The following is a 26,743-nucleotide window of genomic DNA, read 5'->3' on the forward strand; positions in this document are numbered from 1 at the left end:
ATCAGGGTACAAATGCTAATTGATGTTAATGCTAATTAATGCCAAGAAAAGCGATGAGTACTCTAGCCTACAGCTTTACTATGATAACAGGGAGATATGCATCCCCAACATTCACAACACTGGAAATTGTTGTGAATCTCATGAGGCAACAACACGACTGGCTCTTAAGTTTATTGGTTCGGGTGTTGATTGATCGTTTTTTTGGTGATCATGGGTGGGTCAACCGCCTTTATCTTTACCATTCTTACATGTAAAATAGATTTCTATTCAGGATTCTATGAGTTAATATTTAGTTTTGGTTGCTGTTATCATGCAATTGTAATAAAAGATTTTAGGATTTAGACAACTTCGAGCTAACAGTATGGTATGTCTCTTCTAGTGTCAATGGAAATTAGTTCAATTCAATTCAATTGTATTTATATTAGAGATGGCACGATACCACTTTTTTATGTCCATCTCTAATTTATACAGCACCAAATCACAACAACAGTTGCCTCAAGATGCTTTATATTGTAAGGTAGACCCTACAATAATACATACAGAGAAAAAACCCAACAATCATATGACCCCCTATGAGCAAGCACTTTGGCGACAGTGGGAAGGAAAAACTCCCTTTTAACAGGAAGAAACCTCTGACAGAGCCAGGCTCAGGGAGGGGCCCATCTGCTGCGGGTGTACAAAATAACTCAAAATGACTGCAAAGACATACAAAACAAACAGAAATGCCACAGGAATACTACAAAGAAGCTATTTGTTGAATGACAAATGAGTTTGAGTGCATTATGCATCTCTAAAATATTACAGCCTTTGAGATGCTGTCAAAGAACCACTTTCCGTCAGCATTTCTGTTGCTCTGCGACGCTGCTGGCTTTTCTTCTTTATTCCTTCGTCAAAGAAATTTGCCAGCCTGTATCTGTTCACATGCCTAATTGAAGACTGCATACAAATAACACAATTTTCTTAATCATGCAAAGGAGATTTTAGGTTTTTATACATATGTGGTTCTTTTCAGAACCATAGAAGAAAAACGGCACAGAATGCGAAAGGTTTAATGAATGTGCACACAGATAAGATTTAATGAGTGTAATATGAGGCTTGACTGATTGCCTGCCAACATCGCTGTGAGAAGCTAATGAATTGTTTCAGCCCTGATTATGAAATTGTGTTATTTGTGCCGTCCGTGGTCATTTGGCTCAGGCAAACAAACCCACTTGATCTCAAACATTTCAAGTCCTTAATTAAAAAAAGATGGATAGTGGCTAATCTCTGGACCATCAGCCTTCAGAATCCCACTTCTAAATTCTGGACCTGTGTCTTTTGTTTCTTTGGCTTTTGTCCTATAATTTAAATAAATTGCACAGGCTCTGGGATGGCATACTATATGTTCTGTAGGACATGGCATTTAAAATTTCTAGAAATTTGGATTTGTTCTATAAACCACTATCCCCCATCAGAATCAGTCATTAACGGGCTTTAACAGTCGACCTCAGATTAGGCTAATGGAATTTCGTTATATCACAGTTACAGCACATGGCAAAATAAAGTTCATGTTAACTTAATGTCAGAATAACTGCTTACAAAAGTGACTGTGTTGTAAAACGGGAACACACTATTAAAGATTATATGTGTCTTTAACCATTTCAGATCAAAATCTGTAGACTACCCTGACTCAGAGCAATTGTCTAATGGCCTCATAATGTTGTGCTTTCCCCCTTCTTGTCATAAAAGTTGACATTGTTAGAGCAGAAAACCAATGAAGTAAAGATACAGATGAATTAAAAGATTCATATGATAAGCAGACTGACACCAGATTAATAACGGATTTAAAGGTGAAATTTTCTTACTTCTGGATTTGTGATTAATCCACTTATGCAGACCCAGCTGATATCTAGTAAACCCTCAGCTTTAGGGACGTTAAGGCGGTTGCATGCTTTGGCCAAGTGATGATCCAGCTCTGACAACTGCGTAATATTTTGGTACCAATGAACTCCCCCCACCAGTTATTCCTAAAAGAGGATGCAGTAAGGCAAATGTAAAGTGAAAGTGGTTCATGCAGAACACTAGTAGAAAAAAAGACTAGTTCTGTAGTCATGAGCCTTGCTGGGAGAGGTTCTTCAGGCCACCTTACTGTCCAACTCAATTGTTTCACAGATAGAGCTTCACTTCTTCCTTGATCCCAGGGGGAAGTCTGATTTGTTTAGAGAAGCCCTCAGAAATGCTGAGCTTATTACTGCTGCAAGGATAGTGAGCTAACAGGAGGGTGGCTGGAAAGCAATGAAGACAGTGCAGATGTAGCAAATACTGCACCATCATTTAGGGATTTCCTGAAAGCATGGGATTTGGTTAAAGATGCATTACAAGGGAAGATGGTTGCATTGTGCTTTCAGGGCCATAAAAGCTACTGATGCTTCACTGACTCTAAGCAGGTTTTCAGTCCCTGTTGTGTTCATGTGTTAAAATTACAGAAAAAAGGACAGTTTTCTTCTGAAAGAACATTTTCTTAAAGCAACGCTTAAAGGGATTTGAAGACTAGAACATTAAGTATGTTTGTGCTTCAGGACCTTAAAGAATGGTACCTGAATAGCCTCCAGTGCTAAATCATCTTCCAGGCACTCATGGCTTGGGATTCGTCTGACAGATGTAACCTCAGCTACATCGGCACACTGTTAGTCAGTGCCCGGATCCCCAAGTTTTAATTGGCAGAAAAAAATTACATAATGACGGATACAACCATATGACAGTGCCCCACGGCTTGAGGCAAAAAGCCTCGATGAACAAAGCAAGTTAATAACCAGTCTCTTGATACCTGTTATCGCTAACTGCTGTTTCAGGTTTGACCTGAAACCTATAGTTTTGATTTCTGCAGTTTTGTTCAGACCATAGACAAAGAATGTGAAAGGTCTCCAACTGTTAGAAAAAACAGAGGCTGGACAGTCAACATTATTTCGACCGCGTGCAATGAACTTGTGGTCTCACTGAAACGGTTGCTTCGAAGACCGGAAACATGTTTGTGTCAACTCGCGGTCAGTTGCTTTGTGTGTTAAAATGTTGATAAAGTGGCAATGGGGACAAGTTGGCAATTGCAATGCGATGCACCGACTGTGATAACTCAGCAAAGCTCATAGATTTGAAACAGAAAATGAGAAATTTCTTCACAGATCTACAAAATAGTTGTTGTGGTTGTAAAATGACATTTGGCAACCTTTCTTTTAATATAGGTATGTTATCAGAGTACAAGCAGCTGGCAACCAGGTGAATCATGCTGCCTATTGCAGAGATAGTTGTGCTCACTGGTGCGAGCTGACTAAGACTGTATGCAATGCGGTGGCAGTCTGTCTGCATTTAGAAATCAGTTATTCACAAATCCTCACCAGCCTGTCTTAGACGCAATCGCCTTGCAATCGAAAGTGGTTACCAAGAGGTTGAGGGTCTCGCATGCCTAACCTCACCACAACTATTTGTGAAAATGTGAAAATAATTGGATTTTTCTTAGTCACAAGGAGGTCGCCATCCTACTCCTCCTCTTGGGTGACTGAGCGAGGGGGAGGTGATCCACATACTTGATTGGCACGTATGCTTTCGTCAGAGTTACATTTAGTTATCAAAGCACTTTTCCTCATCACTGACAACAGCAGATGTTAGGACAGCATCCAGTGAGTTGAAGTTTCAGAGCTGACTTGTTTCCCCTTTCCTAGCAGTTAGCTATGAATATGCTCACTTCTGTGCCTTCTTCTCTTCGAGCCACAGTTATTTCTTTCTCTGTGAAGTGCTGAGATGGTGAAAAGTGTCTAAAAGTTATCAGCTGACAATTAAATGAAAAGGAGCTCTTACAAGAAGAGACTTGGTAAAAAAATTCTCTCTCCTCCTCCCAACCGACATTACACCTCCTCGATGATACAGCAGGGAGCCTCCAGATTTTAATATCTCTCAGACACTTGTAAATGTGTTCTGTGAAATCCTACGAGGCGCCGCTTTTCTGGGTTACTGAACTCACCCTCTCATTTTGCCTTTTCATATCTCTTTCTTTTTCTTCCCGCAGCCCACCAGCCCCAAATTTGGAAAGGCAGATTCCTATGAAAAGCTGGAGAAACTGGGAGAGGGTTCATATGCTACAGTTTACAAAGGAAAGAGCAAGTAAGTAGCGTGGAATCACTGTCTAATCCAGTTACTCTTCTTTATAGTTGCTAGAAATCACTCATGGATGCAGCGAATATTACATTTAATTATACGAGAGCATTGCTGTGTGGGAATGAAATAATTCAATAGGTTTTATGTAAATAATATTTCTTGTCTGCAAAGCTGTGCACCTCACAAATGCAATGTAATTTCCTTTATTTTAATCACTATAGGATGAATGTATTTATGCCATGATTCAATAGTCTTCGTTCACATTTCATGGTTTGCCGCTTTGCTTGCAAGTTTTGCTAATTAAATTCTTGAAAATGTACAAAACTCCAAAGACTCTAATCTTCTCAGTAATGATGTTATTTGGCGTCACTCTTAAACTACAACAGCTTTGATTGGTGAGCTTCATTCAGTTGTAATCCCTTCGCCTTGTACCCGCGTCTCACTCCACTGCCGCCAAATTACATTTCTCTGGCTTAAATATCCTCGCTGTTCTCTGGCTTCACTCATTTTAAGAGTTTTCCTTTATTGTCGCAAAAAAAGAAACTCGATCAGTTTAGTATACATTGTGTGTGCTTCATGTTGCTGCCAGGGTGAATGGAAAACTAGTGGCTTTGAAGGTGATTCGACTACAAGAAGAAGAAGGAACACCCTTCACAGCCATAAGGGAAGGTAAGACGTTTACGTGCATAGAGGCACAGATACCATATTTTTCTTTCTATATTAATAGTTTCACTTTCTGTCTTACATAAGCTACTTTAATATCACTACGAAAACAGCTCAATATCTCAGTTCAGCCCAGAACTGCAAGTGGTAAGGGCAAGGCTGTGTCCTCATATACCTCAACAGTCATAAACTGTAAATATCATGAAATAGGGAGTTTAAAACTCCAGTCAGTGTTAACTTTCCCTACCTGATCAGAAACCCTTTAAACTGTCTGTGTGGAACTAAAGAAAGCAGATGAGTTTAAATACCTGGGGACAGTCATCCAAAGCAATGGACAGGGAGCATATGGAAGAGGGCCTGGAGAAGTGGCGGCATTGTCTGGAGAGAAGAAGAATAAAAGTCAGTAGAAGCAAAACATTTGAATGAGAGAGCGAGACCGGTGTGTGGTCACCCATCTGAAGCAATGGACAGTGCACAAGACAGGCGAAGGCTAAGATGGTTTGGACATTTACAGAGGAGAGAGAGTGGATATGCTGGGCAATGGAGGTTAAAGATGGACCTACCAAAAAAGAACCAAAGATGGAGACTACAGAGGAGATTCATGGGCGTGGTGAACAAAGACATGCAGACAGCTGATTTGGTTACTGATCCAGTCTGGTGGGAGCAAAAAAAATGCTACTACCATTTGGACATCTCTTAGTCCTCTAATAAGAAGAAATCTGTTCAGTGGATCAAGGCTAATTTGTACTTTTCAGCATTCACTCCTAAAACGTATTTCAGTGTAAGGATCATGTGTTTGGTGGATCTCTGGTGCTTGGGGGAGTGAGCTCTGCTTGAACAGGACTGGAGATGGGATGTCGGTTCTTAGCTGAACCAAGACATTGGAAAAACTCAAAGTTCGCTATTAGCTAACAGGTATATAATGTGAATTGTCTTGTTACAATATGAAGTGCTTAACTTACAGCTTGTAGGGTTTAAAATGATAAACTTTGTCCTGTATGTATAGAAGTTCAGAGCTCGTCCTTGCTTGGCTTGGTTTGTCCTGTCACTTCGTTTTACAGACTCCACTGAAAGAAGATACAGTCACCTCCACGGGAGGAACTGGTATTTAAATTTAGATGAGAACGTGATGCTGTCTGTTTGATCTGCTTATGATCCAGGTCTGATAAAGTAAGAGCTAGACTCCTCACAGACACAGTTAAAACTCTCCCTATGAGAAGATCAGAAAGGTAATTTGAAATTGAACTAATTCAGCAATTACTGAGCAGTGAGCTTAGAGCACAGATATGTGAGCGGCATTACAGACTGCTGCTGAATAAAGTAATGCACACAGAGTATAAGACAGCTGTGAGTGTGTGTTCGTGCAAAAGTCGACACACTCGAGCCATTACCACCGATGTGTGTGTGAGCAGGGAGAGAGGGGGTTGGATCTTCAAACTGGTGACAGGATCTTTGAGGTATCAGACTATAGCTTTAACTTCCTGCTGAGAGGAGCCTTGCCTTTGATCTGCTTATGTGATTTTGTGTTTTTTACCTTCAGGTACTCATACAGAATGAATATATTGATGAGACCTTATCACTTACTGCCTCTCAGAGGTTCTGTCTGTCCCCTGTGTCCTTGGAACAGAACTTTTTGTTTGCTAAATGAATCAGTTTGTTAAATGTCTGAAAATTCCATTTATGCTATATAATAAAAATGAAATACTTTAAATTCAACTAAAATACAATGATATTTTAACTTAAAGAGTATATAAAGGACAGCATACAGTCATCAACTCTGCTGACCTACCTAGCTAGCTTTAGCAGGAAGCACGCTGTTATTTTTCCAATTTAACATAAACTGACAACATGAGCTTTCCCCCTTATTTATATGGAAGGGAATACTAAATGACCAAAATGTGAGCTCCTCAGAATTTGTTGTGCATTTCAAGGTGATAAGTAAAAAAAATAAATAAATTAAGAACAGCTTAAACGTAGCATTAGTTTTAGCTAGCTCTGGCTAGCTTAGAAGCTAACATTCCTAGAGTAATATAGCGCACTGATTTAAGGTAGAATATTATCTCTTTAATGTGTAGTTAGCATTTTTTTCTTTTAGAACTAGTCTTATACTGACAAAAGTTGGGGTAATTTGCATGCGGAGAAAATTTGTCACTTGTTCCAGTTGGGTTGAATTTCTTGTATTAGCCCCTTTCATTACTTAGTGCTTCCAGTGGCTACAGGCCAAGCAGTTTTGTGGTGATAATCTAATGCCAGCTTTTATGCAAAAGCTCTAATTTGATGGAACTGCTTTTAGATTGAAAACCAGCATTGGTTGAAAAAAGTAAATTAGAAGCTCGTAGAAGTCGTTTGCTGTGTCTGAGATTTTTTGTAAGGTAGTTCAATCTGAAATCAGAATATCTCGTATTAAATGTTAAAAAAGTAAACTTGTTCTTTTTGTTACTAAATTAACTTGACTGTGATGTCAAAGCTATAAAATGTCCCCACCAAAAACTGAAAATGTGTCGTGTATTATTTGCACAATGCTCACCGTGCTCTATTCAAGCTGTGACTTCGATCAAGTAATGTAAATGTGCTCATCATACCCAGCCTCCCAAGTAAGACTCTTTAAGCTTCGCCGCTGTAACGATTTGATCATCTTCCCAGCATATCTCCCTCCTAATTAACAATAAGTCTTACGTCATGAACATGTTGACAAATGAGTGTGAGAACTTTGAGTAGTAAATCCACCCCGTGTTTTCTCTTTGTGTTTTAATCTTTTCCTGATCCCCTCTATGTGATGAGAAATTCTAATAATGCAGCTAATGAAAGCATAACACAGTTCCCTGGTATCAACTCTCTGCCTCTTTCTGTTCGGTTTTGTTTCTGCAGCATCTCTTCTGAAAGGCCTGAAGCATGCTAACATTGTCCTCCTTCATGACATCATCCACACCAAGGAAACCCTAACTTTGGTTTTTGAATATGTGGTGAGTCTGCACACTGAGATCACCCATTTGGGCTCTTTACGGGGGGGGCTGTGGAGGTTTAAAATTAGATCAAGAATCTGTTTTTAGCATTCAAAAGAAAACATTTTCAAAGAACAGAGGTCAGCACTTATGTGTTTCTTTAGTTTGATTGATTTGATCCCAGTACATCCTTGCTGATTGAGTTTCAGTTTTTAATACTCTCCCGCTAGAAACATGAGCTGTAGATATTTTGATTGGCATACTCTTAGTTTTAGGGCACTTGAGGAATGTTAAAGCAGCTAGGGCTTTTTCCGTTCTTTGCTCCATAGGATGGCAGCCAGGTCCACCACAGCCTGGTCTGTCTGTGCCTGCAACAGGAAGCCAAGCGGGCATTTTATTGGAAGGTCATGGTTTTAGCATGTTTCCACAACTGTCCTGTCAAATACTGCGTGCACAAATAACAGAAATAATATTCTGTTGATGCATTTATGGCCAGTGGAAATGCTCTGACTCGGCAACACTGTTAAAGCCAAGTAAAGGAAGGTTACTTACCAGAAACCTCTGGAACAGCACAGTTTACCAAATGATGATCATTAGATTAGCCGAAACAAACTGACTTACCCACAAAAAAAGCAACAGCATTAAGTATCTATTAATGATGGCACATGCCAAGGCAAATATTTGCTGGTGTGACAGTCGTTTGTGGTCTTTATCTTTAAATGGGCAGGTGAAATAATATCTGAGCTGGAGCATTTCCAGGGTCGTGAGGGCGATCTACTTAAGATATTTTTGTTTGTTTGGAGAGTGAAAGACAAATCGTGACAGAGTGATGTCTTGTTGAGCCAACATCAGATACTGGTGGGACAAACCTGTTTTGCCAAAACCATGAGTAACAGTGTAGACAGGGCAGAACAAATGTGTGCATCTAACTTTACTGCACCAGGAGATTACCCTATTTTTCCCTATTTATAAAAACCTTTTAAAGAATTTAATTTGTTCTGATAAGATCTCGTCTCCTATTTTTCATCTCATTTTAATTTGTTGATGAACGTTTTATTTCATTTTATCCAAGTTTTTGTCCTTGTGCTTCAGGGTTAGTTTTTTTTTTTTTTTAGGGTTTTTTAGTTTTTGCCTTGTTTTCATCATAAAAAAAACATGTTGACAAAAACATTGGCAAAAATTATTGGTCCACAAAATTCACACTGGGTTCCAGTCACAATCTCATGCTGAGTAATACTGGTACTTCTAGTGGACTGGATACTTAGGAGGTAAAATATGTCAGTGATCATTTTTCCAAATATGGATAACTGTAGTCAACAAAAAACTGATATTTTTCTTGTACTTATTGGCATGGCTTCGTTCTAGCGACATCAAGACCCCGTCGCAGCAAAGAGACTTTAGTTGTGACGGGGTCAGTGTCACTGATAGTGTCCCAAGACTTCATTGACAACATATTGCAGAGATTTTCATATATGAGAGAGGCAAACGTCCAAACGCGTGTCAGCCATCAGCTGATGCAAGATTGCTTTGAGAAAAGCTTATCTGCCAGAATTCCGGCTGACCTCAATTACATCACCTACACCAACCGTTTAGTGTTTAGTTGGGAAGCAACCACACTGCCAGGAGAAGTAAAAGAAGCAGACATGACAACCTCCTTATAAGTATGTTAAACTGAAACTAGCTACATACTTGTAAGGATTGGTGACCACATCTGTCACAGTTACAGGATTATTCCACTGACAGTATTGTTTCATCCAACTGAACCGACTGGACTTCTGCTGCCTGTCCAAACAAGTTCAAAGAATAGTATTCAAATGTTGTGCAGCAAGGGCCAAAATAACTTGATTAGGACGTTTTTCTAATTAATAAGGAAAGACTCCAGTGTCTACAGAGGGAATAGAGTAGGAGTGTACTACAAGGATAAAAAGTTTTCAACGCAGTTTTGGACAGATCTGAACCCAGGTTGTTCAGAACAGTCTCATCTTGTCTTACCCTTTACTGTGCACCAACTGACAGCAGCTTCTGATGGGCTCATTTATATTCATGCTGCGTGAGGCCAGATCGCTCAACCAGCTTACTCAGCTTTCCTTCTCTACTACATTTATTAGACTGGGGATGGTGGAATGCCCCCTGTTGGTAGATTTGACACATGTCAAAGGGTTTGGCTTCTGAATCGAGGATGGAGCCCAGCGGGTTGTGTTTAAATGAAGAATGAGAAAAAAGTTCAGTTTGCCTTTAAAGGTGAAACAGTGACGTCTCATCCTAAGTGGTTATCCACACTTTTCACTAATACAGCACATCTTTCAATCATAATGCCACACAGTCCTTTAACAGCGAGGGATTACCCTGGTTTCCCTGCAGCCAGTGGTTATTTATTTGACTGGGATGCTAAATTGTGTTGATGTTGATATATCATCTTGTGTTCAGTGCTCTAATAGCTTGAGCTTCCCCAAAAATCCATTCGTTGTTCTCCCCTCAAAGCTAATGGTGAATGACAGGATGCAGGGGAAATGCACACAGAGAGAGGACAGACAACTGACATGAAAAGCAATGACAAATATGCTGTGTGTGTGTGCTGAGGCGTCTTTGTGAATTATTCAGCAGAGGAGGTTCTGTGGTGTGGCCAGCAGTAGGGGACTGTAAATATTAGTGTGGTTTCATAGTCACTGCCTCCATCCACAAATCTGTTCTGAAAGCACAGAGGTGAAGGGCAGACCAAGGCTGGGTGCATGTCTGATTTTCTGATAAGAATATCAATTCAGCTCATACGATAAACTCTGGCATAAAATAAGCCACATTTCTTCTTCCTGGGGACGTACGCTAAAGTAGTGTGTGGACCAAGAACAGCATCTGCTTTGAACTTGATTGGACCAATTAGAATTTACAGGCACACAAAAAAATGGCAGATAGCAAAAATGTACATAACTTAGACCCAAACATAGAGTCCTGTTTTAGAGCCACCCATTGTTTCTTCATATTTTTCTAGTCAAACATGCAAACATATATTCATTCAGTTTCAATTTTACTTCATTTATAAAGCGTTAAATTGCAACAACAGGAACCTGAAGACAATATTGAACAACCCCAACAATTAGACAACCACCTATGAGCAAGCACTTTGGCAAAAGTGGGAAGGAAAAGCTTCCTTTTAACAGGAAGAAACCTCCAGCAGAACCGGGCGGCCATGTGCCGTGACTAGTCGGGGTAAGGGGAGCGAGACAGGACAAAGACATGTACATGGAAATATAGCTCATTACAATTCTATGTAATGTGATGACCTTCATACGTCAACATTCCTGGACTCTCTTAGACAAGCTCTCCTATAATTTTTTTAAGTGGTCTTCAGGAATAGTTTTCCAGGCTTCTTGAAGTTCTTCTGTGGATGTTCTTCTACTTTATTAATTTGGATGTGATTCCAGTCCATGACTCATAGTGTTCCACGGTAGGTTTTTCTATCCAGGTCTGTTATTACTTCCCTGCTGTGTGTTTGGGATTATTGCCATGCTGAAAAATGAAGCATTTGACAATCATAATATTTATTGATATTACTGGATGTTGGATTAATTTGACAGCACTTTACTGCGTTCAAAATTCCATCCATTTTGACAAGAATTTTGACATTTCAACCAGTAGCCCCACTGGTTAAAATGCACCCAAACCATAACAGAGCCTCCAGCATGTTTGAAAGATTTCTGTAGATATTCACAGTTGTGCCTCTGAAATTTTGACTCTGAAAATAAAACGGTTGAGCTGTAAACGAGTATAATATGGCATTCAGTGACAGTGGCTGGTCTCTAGCCACATGCATGGCTGCCCCTCCCTATGTCCAATTTCGCTGCAGGTCAACTGCAAGTGACAAGTAAAGGCTTCGATCAATTCAATCAATCACAGTGTAAAATGTACATACATAAAACGATGATGTCTTTCTCAATGACTGTATTCAAGATGGTGGGTCAACATGGTGGCGCCCATGAAACGGCGCCTGCTCCCATGTATTTTTAATGGATTACTCAAAATATTTTGACAGTGCATCAATTTTTTGGAGTTACAATCAATATCAATCAATATATATTTAAGAGTTCAGTTTCCTTTTTTCTATCAAATAACCCAAAAAATGACTGTAAGGAAAAAATATGATGATTACGTGATATCCAAGATGCCCATATATTGTGTTAGACCACCTAACTTCTAGCATTTAACGTTCCTTTATACTGCTTTGTACAATAAAATCACAGTAGCATCAAGTTGGTCCCAATTTCTAGAGCTGTTTTTGCTCCAAAGCATTTGCATATGCTAAGGTGTACTTGGTGGTAACCACTTTAGATGATCTTTAAGGAATCTTACGTGCTATATAAATAAATTGCTTGCTTTCTTACTTACCTTTAAAACCTTCACACTAACACTGGGATGTTCTTGCCTTTGTCCTCACCCAGCACACAGACCTGTGTCAGTATATGGACAAACACCCTGGAGGACTGCATCCAGACAACGTCAAGGTACAGTATGAAGGATTATGCTGCTCACAATGACCTTGTTGTTTCTTAAAGCCAGCAGTGTGTTCCTTACATATAAAGAAATGATATTCTGATCCACCGTGAGCAGATAACTGGAAACAGGCAGCTGTTTAACTTTGAAACAAAGAGTCTAGTGTGGTGGTTACTACTGACTGGGGTTGGAACATCTTGGTTGATGGGAAGAAAAATCTGTGGGACTGTGACGCGATTCAGTTAGGAAAAGAAAAAGTATGTTGTTGTTTTTTCCTTTTCCTCATCATTGAAGAATTTTTAGATTTCAGATGGTAGGAAATGTGGAGCCTTTGCCCCTTTAGTAGACAGCTTACAGGCTACCAGTTTGCCAGCACAGTCAGCAGGCCACAGGTGACACCTGTCAGCTTACCAGATTCAGCTGAACAAGCCGCTGATTAAATCCAGCTGAGCGTCAGGTGAGTGGGACAAGGAAATCTGGACCGGCGTTAACGTTATCCCTCCAATCACTGACAGAAACTAAAATGTGTTTTTGATAGTTAAGTCAAAACTTGTGTTTTGTAATGCCCTTTCCTATTTTTCTTCAGAGTTTCATAGAAACATTTCAATGTGCTGTCAGATTGTAGAACTGTGTTTATATTTTTATGTGAAACACTTTAATATACAGACGACATTGACATAATTTGTCACCGTCACTTAGTGCACATATCAGATGAAACCTTATCCAAAGCTGACAGTTAAATAGCAACCTTTAACCAAATCCACAATTAAGTAGTTCAATATCCAACCTGGTTTACTCATGATTGTGACTGAAGCTGACATATTGTGAAACTGTAATGGTGAAGCTGCCGATCAGCGTATTACTCCTGTGGAAGCGTCTGTATAGACTCACAGGTTCCTGTTTGTAGGAGGGCAGTGCTAACACAAACAAGCAGGTAGAGTGAGCGATGATGGAGTGAATGAGGCCATGTGTTGGTGGGATGTTGGGAGGTTCCATCATGCAGTGAGGTGATAGTTCAGGCTACATTTGTTATGTAACAGCTCGTACCTTTTTTGACACTAAGGATTTACATAAGTAATTTGTGTTTCTCCTGCTGACAGCAGCTACATGTTTAGTATGGGATTATTCCAAGAGAGCAGAGTGAGGTGTTTCTTAAATCCTTTTGATTTCAGTTCCTTTGTGGCACAACTCCTGAGTCGTCTGTTCTAATGAACTGAGCCTGTGCAGTTGCAATAGAGGCAGCATGAAAAACACTTGTTTTAATGATCCGTCACAGTACACTGGCATTTCCTGTTTTAACCTTCCTGCCTTCTTGGGACCTTTTTGTGCCACTGCTATGTGTTAAATGGCTGCCATTTCCACTGTGTTCAGTGGAATATAACCAAACTTGCCACAGGATAGTTTTTACCTGTCAATGTTAATATTCCAGTGTGAATTCCTTAAATCAGCCTAAAATGGCTGAGCAGCAGAAATCCCCACACCCATCACCCTGGGGACCATTTTCTGCCCATTGACTTCCATTATAAACGCTATTTTTCAACCCCAAATTATCATCATATGATTTTATTTTTTCTTCTTTTCTTGGATGTCAATGAAGACTCAGGGCCTTGAAGTTTTAATTTTTAAATTGCAAAAAAAATGCAAAAAAAATAATGGCAGGTCAAAATGTATGTTGGTGCCAATCTTTGGTCCATCTAAAGGCCTACTTATAATGACAATCACATATTACTTCAACTGGTTTTTTGTGGAAATATTTAGTTTCGTTTTTTGGTTTTTGGGGCTTATAACACAGGGCGCTCATGTAATAACACTGGGATTTGAAGGGTTAAAACAACAAAAATATAATTAAAACTTTACATGAATATTTCAGGGAGAAGTAGTTTTACAAGGTTGGCTAATTTAAAGTGGAATAAAATATGGATATATGGTCTTTTTATGGCGTGGCTGAGAATGGTCCCTAGGGTGATGGGTGTGAGTTTTTTAAAGGATGGCAGGAGGGTTAATATAGCGTGTGATGTCAACTTAAAATATCCTTCACTTGTCACTGTGTGTTAATCTCTACACTTGATGAGATGTAATCTACATCACATAGAGTGCAGCCTAGTGGCAGTTAAGCTCACTGCAGAGCTATTTTTAAGGATTCACCATCCATCCAGTTTCTGCTGCTTATCTGAGTCCAGGGTATGGAAGCAGCAACCTAAGCAGAGTTTCCAGACCAGCTTTTCTGGGAGGACACAGGAAGGTTCCCAAGCCAGCCAATAGAAAAGCCAAGAGAGGGAGGGCATCGTCACAGTTGGGTATACCTGAAACACCTCACTTAGGAGGCACCGAGAAATTCTCCCCATAAAAACTGTGAACAGAACGGGAGGGTTGGTGGAGTCCAACACCGACTGGGAACAAGCCCAACTTATTGCTGGTATTGTGAACCAAGTTCTTGCTAGGAATATACAGAGATACAATAGCCTGCTAAAAACAGGCCAGATACCCCATACTCCCAAAGGTTAGGGTTTGGATAAGTATGTAACATGCATCCAGTGGTATACATAGGGATTGTTGAATGCCTTCTCCAAGTCCACAAAAAATGTACACTGGTTTGGCAAACCATGCACCCTTAAATAGCCCCAAAACAATAAAGAGCTGGTCCAGTGTTCTACAACAAGGACAAACACTAGAGGGTTTCTCCTGAATCCAAGGTTAGACCAATGTATGGCCTTTCCTCTTCAGTACACTAGAGTGTCCAAGGAAGGCCAAGGAGTGTGATTCTCTTAAAGTTGGTAAACAGTCTTTGGAGCACCCTGCTTAAATGTTTGCCAGTTCAAGACCATGACTCCCAGCTTCCAGGTAATGCAGCATAATTGATGGTCCTGGAAATGTGTCCATTGTTTCTGTAGGATGGAGAAGCCTTTCCTTCCATCCCAGACATCCCTCTGCATCAAGGTGGGCAGGAAACTGCTTCTCTGTCCTCTGTCATCTGATGATTTTCCAGAATCACCCAGAAGCTGACTGAAAGTCAAACTTCTCAAACTTTTGCTTTCTTCACTCCACTTGACCTGCTTGATGTCATCGGACTCCTAGCTCAGTAGGATGCGTACTTCAGCTGGACAGTTCCCTTCTGGCGTCTGGTGTATTTGCTTTTGAGGTTGCTGCCACTGCAAGCATCAAACACCTTAAATTCAACTGGCCACCAGATTAACTGGTGTTTGTTCCGTTTCTGCTTCATTATTCAGGACGCATCTACTTCCTTACTATGCTAACAAGTGTCTACCACCACTAACTATGCTGTGCAGAGTATGACAGTGCAGCAACACAACACAACGTTTCCCTCTTTGCTGGTTGGCTCCTTGGTGGCCATCTTTGCTGTGAATGCTAATGCCTAGACCTCTTGTAATGGCAGCAGTAGTTAAACAAGCTGGTGGGAAAACACATAATAGGCAGGAGGAAGACAAGCCTAGCATAATATGATGGCCATCAAGAGACTGTGCTGAGTGCATGCGTGTTTGATGGAGGTGCATTAGTGCAATTTCTTACACTCATTGACTCACCATTCTTTGAGACATTATTTTATTACCACACTTAATTACAGAAAACATATCTGAGTTGTTCTTTTACTCTGTTTGCCTTCAGGATCTCTGCTGCCTGCTCAGTGATCAGTAACAGGAAATGTGCATTTCTGCCTTTAGGTTTATATTAAGCTAAAGCGTGTGTTACGACCCGGCTCGAAATGACCGTAACAAGAGCGGGGTGTCCCGTGACTTCCCACGCCCAAACAGACACAGCCACAGCATCGGACTTTTAACAATAGTTTATCGACAACAATGGCACTCACGGTAGTGGGAGTGTATAATTTCGGGGTGAGCTAAGGCCAACACAACAAACAAAGCTCAACCTAGGCTTCGGTTCCCCTCTGACCTGTTTAAGGAAAAGAAAAGAAAGAAATAACACAGTCTGACCTCCCTGGTCTAAAAACACAGGAGAAAAGAAGGCTTCCCAAAATAATCAGCAGCTCACCCCTACTTGCTCCGCACTTCACACACATGCCCAACTTTTTAACCAAATAGCTATTGCTACAACTGCTCCGTCTGCACCTGAGGCACAGGAAGTCTGCCACACCCCCCGCACCGCAGCTCTTCAGTCGCCCTTTTATAGTTCACGTCCACAGCAGGAACCAGTTACATCAGGCCGTTCCTTAGGTCCACCAATCACAGCCGAGCCCCTGCACAGGTGAATTTGCATACACACATTAAGAAACAAATAACCCACCAACACACGCACGTAACAGCGTGTCTCTTATAAAAACATCAAAACTGATGTTCTTTGATATTTTTTTAACATCAAATATCAAAACAGTTGTTCTGTTTGGGTTTAGACCTTTATTACACCACAATCTTTTAACTGACCGTAGGTGTCCATAATTTCATAATCTGAAAAGGGGGGAAAGATTTGGTAAAGAGACATTTTAAAAACAATGTGTGAACTTACTTAATTGTATTCACCTTATAAGCAGTTTATAGTTGTTGAAAAGTTGTCGCTTTAAATAAATTCTGTTTTCTCAGAATTCTGGAAAAGAAAAAGAAAAGACGTGCCTACTTTTTTTTTTTTTCGGTGGCCCTAATCCTGAGAGAGTTGATCACTACATTATCACCTAATGCTTGCAAACTTGGTTAGCAAGCTGCTAAGTGTATGGGTGCAATAGAGACACATGATTGGTAATCAGTGCGAAGTAGCAGACAAATAAAACTGGATGGCCTCTACCACACAGCGGGAGACACTTCGGGTATGGGTAATACATCGCAGACAGCTATGTCTGCTGCCTATGTTAGCATACCTGCTAACCCAAGCAGCTCCCTAAATGTAAGCCTAGGCAGTATCTAAATGAACGAGTTATAACATGACTTCACCCACTGTACAGCTGTGAAAGGGGAAACTATCCATAGAGGCCAAAGCCATTTTTCTGTACCAGGCTGTAGTTGACCTTTTTAACTTTGAAGTATATTGAAATTGAGTTGCTTTTGGAGCCAGTGCCAGATGGCCACCTCAGGATCTGCAGGTTTTCTAACTCTTGAATGTTGTGGTTACTGCTTGTCTTGCTCATATGGAACCGGCACATGTGTATTTGGCTACATCCACACGTACACGGGTATTTTTGAAAACGGAGATTTTCCGTTTTTGTTTTAAAAAATAATCCCGTCCACACGTAAACGAAAAAATGATGGAAAATGCTGCTAGGAACATGCCAAAGCAACAGGTGGCGATATATTCCTAACCGTGTAGAAATGTTGACCAATCAGAAGTCTAGAAGCCTCGGCGGGAAATAGTAAACAAAGATGGGGCATAGAAGCAGAACCGAGTCGTATGTGTGGAGGGACAGTAACTGTGTGTGTATGTAAGCATTTAAACACTGCAGAGAGTAGAATTAACAGTAACAGTATTGTAGAAATGCATTTCACCGAAACAATAACGTGGCGCACACCTTTGATGCTGCGTTTTCTCCGTTTACCTCGTCCACACAGGCAAAAAGTTTCAAAAATATCCACCCTGGCAGGCGTTTTTAGAAATCTCAGTTTTCAGTGAACGCCGTTTACGTGTGGACGAAAGGTGCAAACGCATAGAAAAATCTGCGTTTTCAAAAATACCCGGGTACGTGTGGACGTAGCCTTAGAAACTTGTAAGAAACTACCAAAGATATTATACTTTTTAGTGACAGAGTCTGAATCATTAGAGCTAATATGTTTAGAAGAAGCTCAGTAGGCGAACACTGACCTGACCACCAGCACCATAAAGACAGCTAATGTCTGTTATTAGGGTGTTTCCTGATTGACTGTGAGAAAGTGCAGTCACTCAGATATCCTCCTATTTACTAATCAGCAGCATGAAAGCTATTACTGCCTATGCTGGTGCTAGATCAAATTAACATTTAGAGACATGCACTCAGACACTCACTGCTGATGTAATTAGTGGTCAAGAATCATCAAGCTCTGTGTGTGAGAGAGAGAGAGTGTGTGCATGTGTGCGAAACTGTACTCAGGTTTATGCTTGAACTGGATGATCTGGTGTAAAATTCATCTTATTCTGCAGCACCATTAACTCTTCTCGCCCCATGTGCTCGACTGCAGTTTATAAGCAGTGATGGTGTTATTGAACACAAGTAAATATGACCTCATCCAGGCTGCTGCTCAAGTGCTCTTCTTATTAGATTGTACGCTTGTCAGCTGAAGGGCTGTGACTCAGTGACATCTTCATAGATCAATGGGAAACTGACACCCACAAGCTAAATATCAGCAGCATTTGCTCTTATAATTGCATTACAACGGAAGCGCCTGATAGCACTTTCATCATCAGTGCCGTGTCAATATCAAGGACAGGTGATCTCTGCAATATTCTGACACTAAGTGTTGGAAAAGCTCATCATCAGACTGCAGCTCTTTATGGTACAGCTCATGTATTTTTGATTAATCTGAAGCTTTAATAATATTCAGAAAGTAGGCTGGTATTCAGCAGCAAATTGCCAAATTTCTGTCAGAAATGTGAATTATTCAGGTGCAGATTGTCAAGAAATATTTTATTCAAAGTATGTAATATTAGAGTTTTCACTGCTGAATTTAATCCTGACTATGTGGGCATATCTACAAAAGGATTAGGTGAGTCAGTGCTAGAAGCTGAAGAAGTTTTACTGTCATGTTCCCAACTGATGTATTCTTGTGTTTGATTGTAGCAGTTTTTGAGTAATCTGGCTGACTAACTGATAAAAAGTCATCACTTTTAGTTCAGTCTGGTACCAAATCACACCATCTCACAGATCAGGACACAGCAAAGACAAACCCAACAGTTCCCACTGTGAGTAAACACTTGGTGACAGTGGGGAGAAAAAACTCAGCTTTCACAGGAACATACCTCAGACAGGACCAGGAACCCACGCAGTCCATCTGCTGGGACCAGTTGGGGTGATAGGAGAGCTGGGAAACTGAGATCTCGACACAGTTTGAGCCACACTTGATATTGCAGATTATGGCAAATGAACATTTTCAGATAGGATCCAGTTTAAAGTAGCATCAGTGCTTTACTTTGGTGTAGCTCCATTAGAATTCAGTACAATAGTGTTACCTACTGAATATTTTATGGAAACCGTGTACTCCACCCCTTCTACTAAGCACGTGTATGTGTAGAAGTTCCCAGCCTTCGTCTGCTGTAACAGGGACCAATCACGAGCTGCTTCGTTTTAAGGCGTGCCTGCTCTACCGTTTGTCATAAAGATATAGAAATGTTATCTGAAACATGGCAACTCATGTGGCTGGATGAAATTGTCAATCAGCTGTGGTGGTTGCATCCTCTGCCTTTGACTGATGCAGATTTTGTGGTTTCAGCAGAGATGCTCGACAAGGAATGAACAAATTCAAGCACTTCCGAAAAAAAACCCTTCAAGTGGCAAGAAAGATGCTGTGTCTGTGGCTTTCTGAGGTCTTTGTAGTAGGACGTAACTACACATATATTTACACACAGGCCCCTGTAGTACAAAACGGCGAATTAAAACACAACCAAGCACGACTCATTACTGGGACTTTATGGTCCTTTGTGGCCGGGACTACAGAGCAGGTTGATGCTACCGCCTGAATCAGCCCATTAAAGACAACCATGTACTGATGCTTAGTGGAAAAGATAAGGGCTCTTTCTTTGCCTGCTGGCAGGTGGTAGCATCCTTTCACTCCATTTAACACTCCTTCATTTTATCTCTCCCTTACTGATTTCATCACTTTTACTCATTTCAGCAAAACAATGCTTTGGGGCTTTGGCAGTGAATCTAAAGGTTAGTGTTCTGAGTCACTTTGGAGTGTGTGATCTATGGTCTGAGCTTGTGTCTTTGAACATTTCTCTGAGCCAAAACACACCAAGGTTCCTGATGTTTTCTGTGTCTCGTTTTGTCAGTAGGTTGTTCAAAAATACCCAAACAGCAGAAAAATAAAAATAGAGACCTGTTTGTTTGTTTTGTTATCGGACTGACGAGGCAGAAGTTTGATGTCGTTAGCAGCAGATGGTGCTAAGGCATGCTTAATGGTTGGATGGATGTAAATTTGAGATAAGAAGGAGTTTCACACTGGTAGAAAGTGTTCGCTTCTTTTAACTCTCCCTTGTTCTGTGGCTGTAATTAAATAGCGTTGTCCAAGTCGTGCATCATTGTTACCAGACTGAAAACTTTATGTCGATGATAAGCAAGTAAAATTGTGGTGCACTGTTGTAGTGTTGCACCAGTCACCAACTTTGTTTCACTGGTACGGGAGTAAAAATGAGATTGTTTATGAAAATTTCACTGGCCCAAGTACTCAGCCTACTCACAGTTTATTTACTCATTTATGTTTGCTATTTAGAATGAATATCATTCACTGATTTGTTGACTGTACTGTTGAAGCCTCGAGACTGGCATGTTAGCAAACCACAATCAATTAGGGGAGAGGGAGGGAGTCATCGGCTAATCCCAGTGGTGGCTAGCTAGTTTGGGTACCAGTGCACATGTAATGTAATGCTATTTGGGGAATTAAAAACAAATCTTCACCTTTAACTTGAACCTAAACATAAACTCATGCTGTAAAGTTGGGGATTTACCCATATGTGGAACTTTCTGTTTTTGCACTTGCTCTTTGTTTGCATTTCTTTAGGTGCAGACGCTGACAGCTTGCCAAGCACTAATCTAACCTAATAACCAATCACCTGCATACTGGCTTTGTAATAATGGTGATGCTGATTTGAGCACTTGTCTCGTTTTTGTCGCAGACTACAATCGTATCCCCAACTTTAATCAAAGAGTCTGTTTTTTTAATAACTGTCATAGGCAGACAATTTTAAAGGAATGACAAACAATCCAATTTGTGGTTCAGGATCTTGGACTTTTGGATCCTGTATTTGTTGCTTTTTTAACTGTCTCTGTTTTTAGTGCTTAATGCGTTAGTCACCAACCCAATACCTCATATTGCTTAATTCTTATATTTAACAGAGATGTGCATAACTTCCAGAAGATGAGTTTGCAGTTATTAAGTTATACACTCACCTCAGTCAATCTAATTGAAAAAAGGGAGTGAATTTGTTCATCTTTTCCATGATTGTGACTGTGATGTGATAGTCTCATTCAGTTGTCGCAGTGATGGAAACATTTTCAGTACGTGTGTGTTGTTCTTCCTGTCACCACTCGTGGGGGTTACACGTGTAATGTTTTGTCCCCAATCAGTCAGTCTTCAGTCTTGATGCTCGTTAGCATCGCCTGCTCCATATTAACAGCGTATTAAAGCAGTGTTGTGTCCTGAGCTGCTTTACTTTGTTTTTCCCAGTGAATCTGTGAAGCTAACGATGAACCCCAGTGTACTGCTGTCACTTTGATATATTGCCTCGTGCTTTGCTGCACAATGAATATTAGACAAAGCAGGCAGACTCCACTCCATTCAGCTGATAGATAACACAGAAGCAATTCAATTCTTACATTCTTTCATATTTCTTATCTTGATAGAGAGTTGTGCTTGCCTTGGGTGTGATGGCAGTGAGTGTTTCATCATTAGAAAAAAAGCAGAGTGTTTATTGGTGTGCTGATGATGGATTGTTGTTCAGGCAGTAGGGTCACTCCTCAGGTGATGGATTATGTTAATGGCTGATTTAACTATGATCACACGGCATATTTCTCCTGCAGTTCGGGACTAATAATGCATCATGATTAAGCAGAGTGTCTCATACACCTGCAGGGCTTTTTTCTTTTCAGAGAAAAAAATGACACTGATGAACTAAAACATTATCGCCAAGGCAACGTTTACATTTTGGTTATTCATGCAAGAAAACAGCTGGACTCTCTGAAAGTGCCCTATTTTATCAGACGAGTCCATTAGGTCACTGCTTCTTCCAGCCCTTACACAGACTTCAGAGGTCTTTGTTTCACATGTGAATGGACAAAATGTTCAGAATGCTCTTTTCTGATCTGTATCGTCAGCTCGTTCTGCCGTAGAAGCACACAGGTAACACCGTCTTATCGAGGGAATGTTTCTTGGATACACAGCCAGACTTTTTGAATGTCAAAGTGGCCGTTAAGTTGTACTGGTAGAGTACAGATCATAGGACACAGCATCCAAAAAATTTAAAAATATAAAAAGCCAAAAGTACAGTGCTCTACACTTACCAGCTTTGGGAGAAAGGCCAAGATCCAGAATGCACCGCAGTGGGAAATTTCCAGTCCCTGAGTTTAAAATGATGTTGCTTTGCTGCGACAGGGTGAAGCTGGAGAGTAATGGGAGTGATTTTTACAGACAGCGTCATTGTTTTCGATGTTTTCTGTGTCCGTGTACTAAAGCATCAGAATCATTTTATTATGATTCTGAAAAGTTGTCCAATTTTTTTCAGGCCCCTTAAAATAGGCGCTGTAATTCCAAAACAGTTGGTGCAATATTAACAGAATGGAAAGTCATTGTTTGGTTTCAAATTCACTGCAGTGCTGCACAGAGCCAAAATTACAGAAATGACATCATCGTCCAAGTACTTAACTATAAGAACTCTCACAGGTTAGTCCTAAGAGTAGTATTAGCAGGTGTATTAGTATTAGTTAGTTAATACAGTGCTCATAGTACTGAAAACCGAGTATCTATCATCTATATCAGACCTTAACTCTGATGTATACATATTGTACAAGCTCGCGACCCTCACTCATGATGGAGTGCTGCACAAAGTCAAGAAAGCAGGAGCTGTAAATGGTTTCAGAGGCAGATCAATGTTAGAGAGAAAGCAGGACCAATACTCTAAGCGATGGGCGTGACGTTAATCGGCACACTCTTACTAATTTGGTTCTACATTTCTTATTGTGTGTCGTTTTGTTTTGCTCTCACACCCTCAGCTGCTCGCTTCCTCTCAAATCATTCACCTAGATGGATGTGTGCACTATACTCAGGTAAACTTGACGGGCCATCTATCAGCGAGCCAAACGTTCACCGTGCTGACCACACGTAAAGGTGACTAAAATCCTTCTCTGCATGTGGTCACTTATTAGGAGGATCTACGTAGTTTAACAGGAAAACTGTTCTGTCTTGAGTATTATTGTTATTATTACTGTCAGAACTGTCAGAGCAACCTCCTATAACGGCCCTCAGCACTTCACTCTCCCTTAGATATTAGAATGCAAATGGACCCGAGGTATTTCCATTCAAAGCCAAGCAAGAAAAGAGAGGAGAAAAAAAGTCTCCTTTTAGGAGTGTTTGATGTGTGAATTGATGTGAGAATAAAAGAGAGATTTCTCTTTCTTTTCTGTTACCGTGCAGTTGTGCTCCTAACAGAGAGAGGGCTTTTCACAAGTGCGTTTGATATACATGAGTAAACACATTTCCCATGCTAATTTTCTGCACTGCGGTTCATCTCTCACCCACCGAGTCCAGGAATAGTAAACTGTTGACCCGGTGACTCCAGATGCTAGACAGGGCCCCGTCCCTGATTGGACTGCACGGTGCTTCAATCAGCTTAATTGGCCAAGACTACGGTATCAGTGAGAGGGGAGAAATGACAGAGGAATGCTGAAATTGGAAGAAAATGAAGAGCTGCGTCGCGCACACCTCATTATGTCTTGATTGACACGTCTGCAGAGGGGGAGGGGGGCGGTGATCTGAGCATCTCAGCGGCGAAAACAAAACAAGCTCAGTAGAGCTTTGATTCTGGGTCCTTTTAGGATTTTGCTTATTAGCTTTTTTTTAGTTGACAGCAGCAGATACACTTTATGCAGTAAGTATATATTTAAACCTAAAATAGTTTTGTGTGTGCAACAGGGATTTATGAGGGCTGTTGTCAGTCTGAGGTGCTGTGTGTCTCTAAATACATGCATTTAAATGTGTCAGCAAAAGCGCATTCATGCATTTTCATGAGTGGTTTCAAAGAAGCGCAAATATTGTTTTTAATTTGTAGAACCTCGGTTCTAATCAGGTTCTACTTTGCACTTTGATTGTGTTATGTGAGCTGTGTGTATAAATGAATTCCTTGAGCATGGCTAATCCTTTGAGGTACATGTCACCATCACAATCAGAATATTTGACTTCCAAGTCTATGAAAAATTGTCATCCTTACTGACACACATGTGAAAAATTATTCACATTTTTCCCAAAGAAATTCTCGATTTTTGGGGGCTTTCTGCAAAATGTTGCAGGTGCCACTAGCCAGGCATAGGGTTAGTGCTAACGCCTGCGATGACTCAGATCTCTGCTGGATGGTTTTCTCCTTCTGATCAGTGTTTCATGGGGCCCAGAATGGCTTCAACAAACTGGCTTCATGCTGCATTATTTGCACAGATCATTTTTTCTTCTTGAGAAAAATTGTCCTTGTTAAATGTATAAAAAATGATAAACAGACGAGCCTAAGTTTATGCAGAAATCTCATGGTATTGGTTGCTTTTCTTCTCCTTGTGATGGCCTTGGCAGCAAGAACTGCAGTCAAGCATTTGTGATAATTGGCAATGAGTCTGTCTCATCACTGTGGGGGAATTTTAGTCCACTCTTCTATGCAGAATTCTTTTAATTCATTTAGGTTTTCGAACTGTTATTCATTCATTGTGCATTCATACTCCGATGGATGCATCGGAGAGCAAGTCGGGGTTAGTATCTTACCCAAGGATATTTGGTATGCAAACTTGGGGAACCGGGGATCGAACCACCAATCAGCAGCTGACCTGCTCTACCTCCTGAGCTACAGCCACCCCACTCTTCCATAAATGTCATTTGTGCCCAATCTCTTACTGCTGAATCATGAACTTGGACCTTAACTGAGGTGAGTCACGTCTGCAGTTAAGGTCAAAAACTCAGATGTTGTTCCGAGTTCTTTTGTGACCTCCTGGATGAGCCGTCGATGCTCCTTGGCGTAATGTTGGTAGGCCGGTCACCCGTGAGAAGGTTCACCGCTGTTCCAGGGTTCTAGTGGAGTCCCAAAGCTTCGGAAATGCTTTTGCAACCTTCGTAACCAGTGACATTGTTCATCATCTGGCATGATATGTTGCATTTCGACACATTTTAGTTTACCCTACTTTGTCACACAGGTTATATTTAAGGGATTTATTGATTCAACAGGCCTGGGTGTGGCTAGTGAAGTTACACTCAGCTTTCAAATAAATGGGGTTTTATCCAGGGCAGGGATAGCTCATTAGGTAGAGTGGTGGCCCCATGATCGGAAGGTTGGGGGTTTGATTCCTCTGAACAGGTACCCCTGAGCAAGGTACCGTCCCTACACACTGCTCCCTGGGCGCCCAGTGACTGCCCACTGCTTCACTGAGTTAAAATTGCAGAGAGGGATTTCCCCACGGGGATCAATAAAGTACACTTTCTTTCTTTCTTCTAATCACAATAAATTCATGATTGAACAAAGGGTGGAGGGTTGGATAGGGTTTTTTATGCTTTAATAAATTCAACATCACCTTAAACTGTGATCTTTGTCTAATATTAAAATGTGTTGATGATCTGGAACATTGAAGTTTGACAAATATGCAAAAAACGAAGAAATCAAAGCAAGGATGCTGAATGATGTCCCTTGTGGGTGAATGCAGACTGATTTTCGTGTAATAGTGCCCTCTTATTCTGTGCTGTCAGCAGTCCTCTGGCCCACCCTTTACAGGAAATAAAAAAGGAGGCAGCAGCTCCAACCAGTTCTGCATGTTTGCTGCGATTTCATGCACATCTCACACTCCTCCACACTTTCCTTCTGTCGCTTCTTCTCCTTTCTCTGAAGAACTCCCATAATAGCGAATAGACTACCAGCAAAATCAAGCCAGATTGATCAAACATACAAGCTACAATTCATGTGTTGGAAAGGTCGTATTAAAGGTGTAAACACTTCAATATGCTCGCTCTGAGCAGTCAATGCAGCAGTCCTCAGTAATTCAAGTGGAAGGAAGCACGACTGTGTTCTTGACTGATGGCTCCACATTGATCTTTGGGGTGTCTGTGTGTGCCTTTACTGTTTTTTAGATGACATGTAAGCTTCATGCCTGTTTTCACTTGCACTGGAGGGGAGTCCCAGCACCTCAGTGATGAATAGGTTTTTCCACACCTCTGTGCACTCCACGCCTGCTCAGTGTCATTGCTACAGCAGAAAGATGGAGATTTAGGCAGAGACAAATATCAGGATAATCGTTAAAGCATGATGGAGAAAAAGAGCCCGTCTTGGTCCAGTGTAACGTTTGTAAAGAGTTATGTCAGAGTCACTTCCCTCTGTTCACCTGTTTTTTGGTTGTTTTCCAGCTCTTCCTGTTCCAGTTGCTGAGAGGTCTGTCCTACATCCACCAGAGGTACATTCTTCACCGTGACCTGAAACCCCAAAACCTCCTCATTAGCGACACTGGAGAGCTGAAACTCGCCGACTTTGGTGAGCAAATTCAGTTTTTTTGTCAGAGATAAGAGTACATGTGAAACTTCGAGATGAGGCAGATTCTCGTGTGGTGGTGAAACAGTTAGTCCAGCATTTATCTGCAGTCATTACTCGTGTTATATGCACACTGCCTGTTTGAGTTGTTCTTCATTATCTTCAGTCTGCTTTAA

At 40.8% G+C, this 26,743-nt stretch overlaps 1 protein-coding gene across 5 annotated transcripts in view; it reads left to right on the plus strand.

Annotated features, from left to right (window-relative positions):
- Window positions 1-26,743, plus strand: part of cdk14 (cyclin dependent kinase 14) — a 224,853-nt gene that overhangs the window by 81,020 nt on the left and 117,090 nt on the right. For all 5 annotated transcript variants that reach the window (XM_026184457.1, XM_026184458.1, XM_026184462.1 and 2 more), the window contains 5 exons: window positions 4,040-4,134; window positions 4,718-4,797; window positions 7,660-7,754; window positions 12,167-12,229; window positions 26,447-26,570. In XM_026184457.1, the coding sequence (XP_026040242.1) occupies window positions 4,040-4,134; window positions 4,718-4,797; window positions 7,660-7,754; window positions 12,167-12,229; window positions 26,447-26,570 (457 nt within the window). The remainder of the gene's footprint in view (window positions 1-4,039; window positions 4,135-4,717; window positions 4,798-7,659; window positions 7,755-12,166; window positions 12,230-26,446; window positions 26,571-26,743) is intronic.

The sequence above is a fragment of the Astatotilapia calliptera genome, chromosome 11 (assembly GCF_900246225.1).
Source record: "Astatotilapia calliptera chromosome 11, fAstCal1.2, whole genome shotgun sequence".
Taxonomy (NCBI): domain Eukaryota; kingdom Metazoa; phylum Chordata; class Actinopteri; order Cichliformes; family Cichlidae; genus Astatotilapia; species Astatotilapia calliptera.